We start from the raw sequence: 13,138 nt of genomic DNA, 5'->3' as shown, positions 1-13,138 counted from the left end.
GACTTTGTCAGGCCAGTCCTTTACAGTGATGTTATTGTCGTGTAACCACTCCGTCACAGGACATGCACTATGAACAGGTGCTCGATCGTGTCGAAAGATGCAATCACCATCCCCGAATTGCTCTTCAACAGTGCTTAAAACATCATTGTAGACCTTTGCCGTGATAGTGCCACGCAAAACAACAAGGGGTGCAAGCCCCCTCCATGGAAAACACGACCACACCATAACACCACCGCCTCTGAGTTTTACTGTTGGCACTTCACACGCTGGTAGATGACGTTCGCCGGGCATTCGCCATACCCACATGCTGCCATCGGATCGTCCCATTGTGAACCGTGATTCGTCACTCCACACAACGTTTTTCCACTGATCAATCGTCCAATGTTTACGCTCCTTACACAAAGCGAGGCGTCGTTTGGCATTTACCGGCGTGATGTGTGGCTTAAGAACAGCTTCTCGATCATGCAATTCAAGTTTTCTCATCTGCCGCCTAATTCTCATAGCGCTTGTAGTGGATCCTGATGCAGTTTGGAATTCCTGTGTGATGGTGCGAATACATTACACGTTACGAATATCTTCAACTGTCAGTCAACAGTCGAGGTCGGCCTGTACGCTTTTGTGCTGTACGTGTCCCTTCACGTTTCCACTTCACTATCACATTGGAAACATTGGACCTAGGGACGGTTAGGAGTGTGGAAATCTCGCTTACAGCCGTATGACACAAGTGGCACCCAATCAAATCTCGCTTACAGACGTATGACACAAGTGGCACCCAATCACCTGGCCACGTTCGAAATCCGTGAGTTCCACGGAGCGCCCCATTCTGCTCTCTCACGATGTCTTATGACCCTGAGGTCGCTGAAATGGAGTAACTGGCAGGAGATGGCAGCACAATGCACCTAATATGAAAAACGTATGTTTTTGGGGATGTCCGGATACTTTGATCACGTAGTGTATAAATACGTAGACGCATGCCCTTCTGCCATTGGGCCCATCACAGGGTTGACAGATGCTGATGTCTGTGGACAGGACGCTCGTGTCCGAGACACTAAATCAACCATCTGCATCCAGGTGGTACTTCCATCGCAAGCGTTATAGAAATCCAGCCACGTGGACAACCAATCAACAAGGTGTGTACCCAACAAAATGCCATTTTGTGCAACGGCTGGTCACAGTTTTTCCCGATAGCGTGGTCGAACGGCTTTGTATTCCTCACTCATAGTTACAGGTTTCATTCCATTTATTGTGGTTTATGTCTTTGAGGGTATTTGTTTTGGTATAGCCGTGCTGCCTCTCTACCGTTTCCATCTGTTTGGCCGTACACAAATCCCATCTCGGCTTGTTCCCCACAAGAACACCAGACCATTCTCCTGCAATTACACAGCCTGCAACACACGCGAAACACTCGGCATGTGGTCAGCGGAATTTTCATTGCTCAGTGCCATCTACTGTGGCAACGATGCATTTCCGAACTCGTGCACTTTTTTACCCCTTCAGTCAGGAAACCGTCCCTGCAGTTTGTCGGTTTTGTTAAGGTTCACCCTTTATATTCTTCCAGCATATGATTTCTAAATTACTTGATGTGCGAACTATTTTCAAAGTCTGATAATTTGCCAACTATTTCAGCTTCCATTGTAGACTTAGAAGAAGTCTGGTAATTGTCGTACAGCGGTTAGTTTAGTATTGATTAAGTTATTAGACTGGGACACTCCCTCTGTGTGGAAGAGTTTCTCCTTGTTTGCTAGTGATACTTGGACTGGAATATTAGGTATGAAATTCTGATATTCGATTCCTCTACCGCCTGATTTCCAGACCCTACTCTTTCCCCTTCCTATTTTTCTCCTAGTTTCATGTTGGCGGATAATGGCACAGGTAGGTTGTTTGACAGGAAGTCCATGTTGGAGGTAGCTGAAAATTTCAAATTTCAGCTCAGTTGCATGCAATGTCCTATGAATTGTACAAGACCTTGGCAAATCTTTGCGAAACAGGGATAGGGCTTAAGGTAAAAATGTGAAAATACTGACACAACATTAATAAATATTAGGTGCTTTATATTTCTGCAATAGCGTTACAATATTAGCATTTTAATGTATTTTTGTGCAATGTAGAACTCACCTCACTCAATGTAGAATTTACCCCATTTGCCTTCTTACACCAAATTTTATTCCAGTGAATGCAACATTCTACTTAGTCGAAATTTAACTATAATGCCTTAACAGTGTTTTATTTCTTTCTTTTTGCAATGGCTCATTAGAAATTAATAGGCAAGGGACGACTTAAAAAAAAAATGATTGCGCTTGGCATATTGAGCAGAGAGAACATAGTACGGACGAATTCGGATGAATGTTTTTAGTAATTGTGTGCATTCTCCGGCTGGGTGGGAAGTTTTCCTCATATGAAAATGATTTAACACAAAGAATATTCCTCAAGTAATTTTCTGCAATTTTTCTGGAATTCAGTTTCGTGAAAAAAATACAGATTATTTTCCTGGTTCTGATATTTTCTTACTGACTGATCGTAGGGAAATGAAACTATAATATCACAATTTTATTTTCCACTGACATCTACAGTTTTCAAAACCATAACGAATGGAACACCTCTGTTTGATCCTTTGACTTGTAGCAGCTTGTATTTCATCACTTGAAGCGAAATATTTTTCATTTACGTTAAGTTGCGTACGACGATAACAGAAATCGTAATACGGCGAAAGGTTAATGAAATATACAAGAGAAATGTTTGTAAGTTAAACAGTCCTGCTTGAGGCATCTGTACACTTTGAGAACCTATTTCGGTGGGAAAATTGTGAAAATATCACACGGTTAGAGTAGTAAATCCTTTATTGATTTTTGAGTCTTTGCTTGTGAAGTGTTTGTGGCGTGTTCTCAGATGAGATAGCAGCAGACAGGGGTGAAGCGCAGCGGGGTCGTGTAGTTGGTGATGGACTGTGAGCCGTGGCTGCAGCCGGTGCTGGGCAGCCTCTCAAGCCTCCGAGAGGCTGCGCAGCACAGTGAAGTAAGAGTATGAAACGTTCATCACCTGAAACACAAACGATACTCTCATGTTGAACCTGGCGTGTCATGATGCGCAATTAGCGTGCTAGAGGTAGTTCAACATTTCACTTTCCGTTCGCTTCTTGTCTGATGTACTGTACGTAGACTAACCAAATGTTGCATACTGTCTAATTTGTGTTTCAGACAGACGATAAAATTAAACTTTGACTTCAGAATATTACATAATATCTCACAATATTATCGTTAGAGCCCAGATATTTATGTTATTATATATTCTTTTCCTTCGCTCCTACTCGCTTAAAAAGTGTAAATGTTCGCGAATCATTTTGCCATCGTTGATATATTTCATTTTATAGTTACATATTCTTACTTATCTCTTTATAATTACATGTTTTTACATATATTAAGTTAGTGCTGCATAAAATTACACATTATTGTTTGTTTACTACGTACTGAGTGGATGAGTAGGAGAGCTACATGCTTTGAGGAGTGATAGTATTAGTGATTCCAAAAAACGTCATATCAACATATGGTCCGTACTTAATAGTTTCCGAGGAACCTAGTGAAACGATGGAGAACAAGACGAATTCAGGTAATAGCAATTGGTAGTCGTAAGTTCCCATGGGACCAAACTGCTGAGGTCACCGGTCCCTAGACTTACGCACTACTTAATCTAACTTAAAATAACTTTCGCTAAGGACAACACACACAAACACACAAACACGCACACACACATACACACACACACACACACACACACACACACACACACACACACATGCCCGAGGGAGGGCTCGAACCTCCGACGGGGGCAGCCGCACGAACCATGACCGCGCGGCTACCGGTGATAGTAAATGAAACATTATGATCTAATATTTTGTTTAATTTGGTACATTTCCTCACAAAGTAGAGTACACAGTCAACTGCAATGCGTTTTGCAGCTTTTGTACTCAGCTGCTGTATTGGCGATCTGAGCTCATGCGTAGGTTCCTTTACTTGAGCACACGCATGTAAATTTCGAGCCAGAAGTTCTTCCTTTGTGTCCACTGTGCGCTTGCAGACTTCGCTCCTAAGCCAACCCCACAAACAGTAATGTAATGACGTAAGGCCGGGCGACCTCGGTGGCCAAGAAGTGACTACACGGCAACCGACCCAACGGCCAGGACACATTTAGTGAGGTACTGTGTCACTTGCCGTACGGAATGTGCAGAAGCTCCGTAGTGCTGAAAGTACGTACTGCGTCGTGTTGCCAAAGGGAAATTCTCAGACTATACTGTTTAATATTTTTTGTGTGGTATATAAACCTCTCTCACACCGGCCAGATTTAGCTTCACTGATCAGGATAGTAAAAACATGCGTATGTTAAGGCAATTTTCATTCACAAAGCAGGCTTACCACATTCACACAGTTCAATACTGTTCTATCCTGATTAAATTGAGCTTAACTTAAATTCCATAAGGCAGTGAAGCAATTTCGAAGTCTCGGTGCGACGAAAATTGTCAGTCGATCACCTGGAAACATTTGTAATAATTATTAACTTTCGGTGATCACGTGGGGAAGACCGGAGATCTGCTGGTAAGACCGTGTTAGCCTATTTATTTGAAGTAACTGAAAATCTTGAGCATACAAAACGGCAGGTTCATCCAGTGTAAATCAGACGTTCCCCACTGATCCCGTGCAACACGGCATAGTAAGCAGACACTCAATAATAATCAGTTAAATAATACGCGAACACACTTACTTTAGTTTAGTTCATGTATTAAATTATTTCTCATACAGAATCTCATCAAGATGGCGACTAGCTCAACAATACATACATATACATCCTCCTTCTTTCACGACTAATCGGCAAGAATTCCTTCATTCTTTTCATAAGAGAAAACGTAGATAGCAGAGAAGCTATTCCATGGAGTGAATGGACACTCCAAGGAATAATTGGGCTTGAAACTACTTTGCATTGATAATCGGTAAGATAAGAAGAGATATTTCGAGATATGTACTGAGTTATATAATTTATAAAATTTCTGAAAATATCGCGAAGAGACCGCTGCAAGAGACTTTACACACGGTATTAAATCAATAGAAATTGTTGCAGAGTTCTGCCTGTCTCGCCGGATTCCCATTGTCATGTCTTCTTATTGGTCTTTCCCAGTTGCCCGAAAAAAAGACGCAGATGAAAATGTGTATATTCTACACGGTGAAACATCCAACATGCCGTTCTTCTAGATTCACCGGTCATGTGCATTGGTACCAAATATGGAGACGAAAGCTCTTCGAGTGAATGAATACGAACAACGATAGTGACAACGGCATACTAATAATGAATGAAGTTTTCTTGCATTACAGGAGGACACTTACGACTAGTAATAAATCAGGATATGATGATTGCGCAGTTGGCACAATGCAAAAGTTTTGTTAGCATTTTGTTACTGTATTCCATCCTGGCTGTTTGCAGAGAAATAAGAAAAAATCTGAAGCGACACAAACCAGTACCCAGAGGAGATCTGAATCATCAACTACTCTTGTCTTAGACGGTAAGACGAGACTGGTGCAGCGGAGCAAACAAACACGACACTGCTTCATTTAGCTCTCTGCCATTGCTCTGACGGTAGTTGATGCAGACAGTTCACATCATCGATACAAAATCAATTCAGATATTAGCATGAGATGACTTTCTTAGGACAGATTGATCCATCGATATAAACAACTGAACGTCACACCTCTCCTGTTCGGTTTGCAGCGAAATCTTGTTTTAACAAAACTAAAAATGTGTACAAAACGACATTGTCCAAAATGTTTAGGAACAGTAAGATAATATGCGTTGTTGACCTCAAATGGATTGTATCCATATCTGGTCTTGTCTCATAAACTGTAATATCAGAATACCACCAAAATATGGAGACTAACATAGCGATGCCACGACCGCCTGACATGTACTCCGACCTCTGATCTGTCTCCATCCTTTGGACCAAAACGTTCAGCTGAGCCTGTGGTGATTCACCACCTATTCCTCGCTGTCCTCGATGTGTTTCCGGGCACGGAAGCGGTAGATACTGACGGCTCAACTATCGACGGAAGAGCCGGTGTTGCAAGGTGCACTGATCTACTCTCCTTGCCAAATGGTGTCTTCACTGCTGAATCGATGACCATCAAACGAGCCTTTAGCCATGCTTGTTCTTGTAGTGGCAAGTTTCTTCTAATCTGCAGCGGCTCTCTGAGCTATACACCACTGCTAGCTTCGTTACCCACTAATCGCGACTATGCAGGATCTTTTTCGTGAGCTCTATCAAGCTGGACGGCCTGTCGTTCTTGTTAGGAGCTCTGTACGTGTTGGGATCTCAGAGAATGAACATGCCGAGTGCTTGGCAAGTTGCCTAGCAGGACGCCGATTTCGGAAATGGGGTCCCAGAACTGGTCGACTCTACGTCCTCAGTTGTCTGGAACTCAGAATGGTTCCCCCAGACTCCGCGAACAAACTGGAGAGAATAAAGGAGACCATGATCACGTGGAAATCTTACCTTCGCACTTTCCGCAGAGAATTCCCTGTCCTTTGTCGGCTATACATTTATCACACTTTACTGACCCGTGGCCACATTATCCAAAGTGAGCACTTTATTGCTGATGTGGTGTCTATCTCCTAATAGACTGCCCAAATTTGGTGCTTTGCAGCGATATCTTAAACTTCCTGACACGCTACCTAAGGTGCTAGCGGACGACGCCAAAGAGGCTGACTTGGTTTTACGTTTCAAAAGCGAAGGTGCCTTCTTCTCGTCTGTATTAAGTGGGACACTTTGGCCTCGCTGACTGCCCGAGGTATCAGAGGGGCAGCCCTCGTCTGCTCTGGCCCAGAGCTCACTTGGCGGGCCTTGCTCGGTGGGCAAGCCTGGCCCCTACCCTTCCCGCCTTTTTATCCTGCTTATTATTTTATGCTTACTGTTTTTTATGTTTTGTCTTTCCCAAAATTTTATTATCTTGTCTGTGCTGCTCATTTTCTTGGGATAACGGACGGCGTGGTAGTGCTGGTCGGACGCAAAGGGTGCATCTCTCACCGCATACCGTGGTCCAGACACCTCCAACTGCATTCTGGGCTCAGAAGTTCCCATCCTACTTCTCCTTCATCTAATCTCAGTCTTATTATATCTTTGCTTACAATCGGGCTTCCCAAGATTTGGCTTTTGTATCCTTCCGAGATTTGGTTCAAATGGCTCTGAGCACTAAGCGACTTAACTTCTGAGGTCATCAGTCGCCTAGAACTTAGAAATAATTAAACCTAACTAACCTAAGGACATCACACACATCCATGCCCGAGGCAGGATTGGAACCTGCGACAGTAGCGGTCGATCGGCTCCAGACTGTAGCGCCTAGAACCGCACGGCCACTCCGGCCGGCTCTTCCGAGATTTATTGCAGGTTCGATACATATAGGATGAAGGAACTGAAGATCTCGCAGTTTAGTCCCTATAATTCCAACAACCAATCAACAGTTACCCACTGTGGCTTGACGAAGACATACGAATTCCTGTCGAAAAAATTGCATAAAGAATCGCTTATAAAAGGAAAACAAATCAGATATAAAGCATTACTAGTAACATTAAATAACGTATTGAGTTATTCTGACGGGATCACAAAGTATAAAGCTAATTTTGAGCGATATTCATGGCTTGCATATTAGTGTAATACAATATTCACCATATAACAACGGGTCGTCTACCTCTGTTGTTGTCGAGTGTGAAATGTGAAAGCCACTTTTTGTGGAGCATCACTCAACGTCATTAAAATATTTCATATTATCCAGAGAGGTGAGTGGCAGCTGAGGCCTTCGGCAAAGGGCGAGGGAGCGCAGCGCAGCCGTGGCAGCCGCTGCTGGGTGTCAGCAGGTGGCGCCCCGCAGAACTGAGGCGCGTGCGGCGCTCGAGGGCAGACACACAGCCTGCCGAGAAATGTTATTGGACGGGACTGTCATTACCGGAGCTTCAGAAAGTTAAATACATTGCAACTGTCCTACCATTACACTCCTGATGTCAGCATTCAGATGAAAGGCGCAATAAAAACATGCAACGAGCGGTTTCGATTGCGAGATGTTGCACTCAGATGACGTGCGATTTACTGCTAGACCACGGGCGTAGACGTCACATAAAAACTCTAAAAAGGAGACTAGACTTCCTCCAGCAAGTGTTGCAACCTACAGTGTTGACAGTTTGTACACGCAACATGATGTAACGAATTATCATCGTGGCCATTCTGTTTGTCCCACTCCGGGACCGGAGAGGACTTTTGAGTCTGTGACGGCCGGCCACTGACCAGCTCATATCTCAGAGTGTACCTTCAATCATTCACATCTGCGCACTTTTACGTTGTTATTAATTTCAAAACTGTTATCTCCGTACTGTAAACTTGTGTGGTTATGGGCCCTAATTCCGCCCCTGCTCCTGTTTTCGTCGCCCTAGGAATTTCCAGTTTCTAACTAATGTTTAGTAGCGTGCGAATGTCTGACCTCATTCCACTGCATTGTTAACCGCATCTGTTGTGCACAGCGTGTACGAGGGAGTTCTTTTTTTTATGATGAGGTGAGTTAGAGCAGTGGCCAAATTAACAGCGTGCTATTCTTAGCGTAACGACTGATTAGCGTTCAAATACTGACCTGTGTTGTACGTTCTGCTGCGTAAACGCTACAGTCAAGGGTGTATCGTATATTACTGCAACAGCCATTATAATAAATCTAGTGACGATTACAGTTTCGTTCCCCTTGTAAATCATATTTTCGCCCTCGGAACGAAATTTAGAACTGTTATATAAATTTTCTTTTATTTGCTATTTATTTAGATTATTTTACTTTTCTTCGGATAGGAAAACGCAAGCAGAGAGAAATGGATAAGTTTCACGAAATATTCGGTTTAATATCACAAAACATGCTAATCATCAACACAAACATCGAATTCATACGTGAAAAATGTTTAGAAGGCTGAAAATAACTTGAAAAGGTTGTTCAGTCATGGCGTTCAAGTGACTGAAAAAAGTCAATGAACTTCCATCATGATTGTCTAAGTGGTTTTGATGGTAGGAATTATCCTTGTAGAACTGTCGCAGACACAATGACGATGCACGCTCTCGCATTGCCCTGCATGAAATAAACGTATTTATTTTCGATAGTATTTATTTACATTAAAAATGTTGCAGTGTATCGCTCATAAACCTATCAGAATTAATGGTTTGTTCAAAAAATATCGGTCCTGTAATTCGAGTTCCACTAATTGCACACCACTCTCCTCATGAAAAGGCTCTTGAGGTAACTGGTGACGATTTTCAAAATTCCACCGTCAACTGTTGCGCGAGTCCACGTATCCACAATAAAGCAAACACTTTAAGACTGTTATCCACAAAACGAGCCACTGTAGAATGATTTGTGCGTTCTAACACTGTGCAGGAATCCAGCAATGGCTTCGAAGGCTCTTCTCCGTAGAGTTTGCGAACAATGAGGTTGCCAGCGGGACGTCCACACACGTCCGTTGTTTCGATGTGCGGTGACAGCTTACAAAGAGCAGGACGCTTTTCAGGGCCTCCTACTAACAAACATCTGAACAGCTTTACCTTTTAATGTTGCTTCACCAGGAACCTGTTCCTGATAGTACTTCTGAAGGAACACGCTACATTCAGGTACTTGAAGTCTGTGCAATGAAACGTTCGCAACAACCATAGCGTAGCACACATGAAAAAATTTGCATCTGTATCAGAAGCGATTACACTGCAATGTTGAGACTACTTACATCACCCGATCTGTTTATTACAGGTCAACACAGAAAAATATCTCCGCCGCCAGTGAAAGCATCATCCATTGAAAGCCAAGATCTTATTTGCGGTGATAATACGACATATAATGAACACAAACTGTCGTAATATCTTAACAAGTACTATTTGACAATCTTTTATATATCTTTGTCCTGAATCGGTAGATCTCGCTAGTACTCGAAAAACTGTGGGCCAGCAATCTTTTATTTGCCTCACTGCCAATAATGGCTACTGCAGTGGTGCACACAGTATTGTTATTGTATCTGCAGTGCTTTTGAGAATTGAAATTCCAAATCTTAGAAACTTAAGCAAAACCATGTCCTTCATAATCCAAGTGCAGTTAAACAGGTATTACCGCCCTAGAACGCGATTTTTAAAGATAATTTACTTCCGTCTTCAATTTTTATGGTTGATCGGATTAGGGTACTTCTGTAATGGGGCGACCTGCTGAGGGTGAAGGGATGTACAGAGTATTCATTTTAACTGAAGACATTGAAATATCTCGAAAACTTCACATCGGATCAAAAAAAGTTGTAATTCCTGTTTGCTTGTCTCTAAGGGGAACATCAAATGACACGACACTCGAACCCTACTCCATGAGCGGGTCGCGGGGGCAACTTTGAAATCTTAAATGGGAAATCCCTTTTTTTATTGCAGATTACGATTCTACGGCAAAATGTACGTCCGTTTTGTATACAGCATTTTCTTCGTCTCGCCACAGATGGCGCTGTAATCGGAAGAATAGAAATGGGTACACACTCGTAATTTACATGTTACACAATGGCGCTTGAATGTCCAATGGCACGTGGTACCCAACCTCCATGCTCCGAGAGTAAACCAGACCAGCACATCATAACTTCTAACTGGAAACGCCATTCGCAACGCTGTATTCTTCCGACAGATCGAACAGGGGACTACTCGACGCGCCGCTATGGCCGTGGCTCGAGGCAAGCGCTACTCGACTTTCCCAATTAGAGTAAGAGTTCAAACGAAGTACCAACAACTTCAATACATTTTGTGATCCGCTTTTCAAATGACCGTCCACAGGACAGAAGCAAATCTGCGGGAATGTCATCACAGGTGTTTCTGATGGTGTCGACCATGATTTCACACCCTGTTGGCACTTGCTGGTACACCTTATATTTTAAATATCTCCACAGAAAGAAATCTGACTACGTCAAATCCGGCGACCTATCGAGCCAATTAATGGGGTCACCACTACCGATCCACTGACCAGTGTAAACAAGGGCTAACACCTCCCGTGCTTCAGTTGCGTAATGCGCTGGGCAACCGTCTTGCTGAAACCACATGTGTTGTCAAATGTCCAGCGCAACATCCTGCAGTAGTACCGGTAGTTCTTGTCCCAAAAACATTCGATATTTGCGTCCATTCAACGTGCCGTCGAAAACATACGGACCAATGAGTTGTTCCCCCTGATGCCACACCATACGTTAACCGAGCAAGGACGTCGATGGTCACCTTGCCGTAACCAATGGGGATTGTCTACACTCCAGTAATGCATGTTACGCCGATCAACGCTGCCATGGTTTGTGAATGTAGACTTATCGGAAAATAGCATCTCTGCAAAGAAAGAGGGAGTCGTTTGCATTTGTTGACATGCCCATTCATAAAACACTACCAGGTTATGGAAATCGACGCCATGAAGTCCACGTTCTATGGACGATACTTACGATGATGCGGACATACCAGAATCGCGGTGTAACTGACGGGCGCTTATCCGTGGCTTATGGTGCACTGCCGCTAGTGCAGCTATTTCACTATCTTCTCCTGTAACACGTTTGCTTCATTTCTTCTTGCCGGTCTGTACGCTGCCATCAGACATAAAGGCGTTCACAACATTGTAAAAGAATGAACGAGATCACGCTTCCTCTGAAAAACGCTCGGCATACATGGCAACAGCAGCCTCAACATTTCTCCTAAATTTTCTATAAATCAGGATAATTTTAATTTTTTCTTTTGGGATGCAACATTCATCGTCCACCTGCAAGTCTGTCCTCCAAATGGTAGGTAGGTGTGCAGGCAAAAAACGCTGAAGTATTGTAACGCTAATGTCTAGAGCCACTATCTATTCCATGTCTGCACGATACCTGAGCTCCGGTCGTAGTATACTGCCTGTTGTGATACGTCGTAGTTCGCTACACGGCCACGGTGGTGCGTCGAGTCCGATATGTCGGAAGAATAATACGTTGCGAATGGGTTTTCCAATTAGAAGGTATGAAACACTGGCTGGAACCGTTATGGTACCGCTTTTCTACAGAGGCATGCAAACCAAAACATACAACCTTCAATAGTAATTAACACCTCACCAGAAAGCAGCAATGTTCGTGCCTGAGAAGCAGGAATCATGAAAGAACTGGCCAAGATGGTTTAATTGAACATCATTTAGCAAGACATTTTACTAACGCAATTATTGCGACTTTATGTAACTATAATGAACATTCAAGTGTAGCACAATTACTTTTTTAACAATGACAAGTATTAAAGAGAAAAAAACAGTCACGCAGTAGTTTAAATGAAACAAATCCACACAATGACCACGAACTAGATAACCGTTTCCTGTTGATTGGAGCCACCTTTACCTCCAGGAAAAGTCCGTAGATCAAAGTGAAAACATAGAACCGGACACCCGCCAAACATCAAAACGAGTATTAACTGCTGTAGCTACTGCAGTTTTGTTGTTTTGATGTAGACGAGGGCCGCACCATCCGGTATAACCACCGAACAACACCCTCGCAGTGGACTTGCCAGGGTGGGGCAGTGGACAGCCCGGCTACGAACCCCACACAAAGCAAAACACAGTTGAACTGAATGTCACCAATTAGTTTCTATGCGGATGAGAATAAGGATGATTCACCGCACAGATGAACGCATAACCAAGTGACACACCGTAACCTGCATATACGTAAGGGGTGGCCTACAAGAATTTACTAGAAATAAAGCACCCTGCAAATATATACGTATGTACATGTGTCGATCTTCGCAAATTAGGAGAAAACTATTTTGAACTGCTATGCTTATAAGTAAATGATAACTTTCTTACAATTATTTTAAAACTATGAGTGAGAATAACAGTAAATGCGAACAAATAACCTTCAGACATTAGAGACAATTTAAAGCTGATTGCAACAAGTGAGGAAAGAAAACCGTACTGCTCAGCGATTGAAACAAATTTCTGGTCAAAGCTCAACTAAAAATAGGCTATCCTATGATATAAAGTACACCGAAGAGCCAAAGAAACTGATACACCTATCTAATATCGTGTAGGACCCGCGCGAGCAAGCAGAAGTGCCGCAACACGACGTGGCATGGACTCGACTAATA

General features: G+C 43.1%; 1 protein-coding gene across 1 annotated transcript in view; it reads right to left on the bottom strand.

The window, feature by feature from the left end:
- Window positions 1-2,247: 2,247 nt before the first annotated feature.
- Window positions 2,248-13,138, bottom strand: part of LOC124622780 (odorant receptor Or2-like) — a 186,392-nt gene continuing 175,501 nt past the window's right edge. Inside the window, exon 7 of the mRNA XM_047148573.1 lies at window positions 2,248-3,036. Within this exon, the coding sequence (XP_047004529.1) occupies window positions 2,980-3,036 (57 nt within the window). The 3' untranslated portion in view covers window positions 2,248-2,979. The remainder of the gene's footprint in view (window positions 3,037-13,138) is intronic.

Source organism: Schistocerca americana, chromosome 7, assembly GCF_021461395.2.
Source record: "Schistocerca americana isolate TAMUIC-IGC-003095 chromosome 7, iqSchAmer2.1, whole genome shotgun sequence".
NCBI lineage: Eukaryota > Metazoa > Arthropoda > Insecta > Orthoptera > Acrididae > Schistocerca > Schistocerca americana.
Note: the sequence above shows the minus strand (reverse complement) of the source record. Positions and strands in the feature narration are given on the sequence as shown.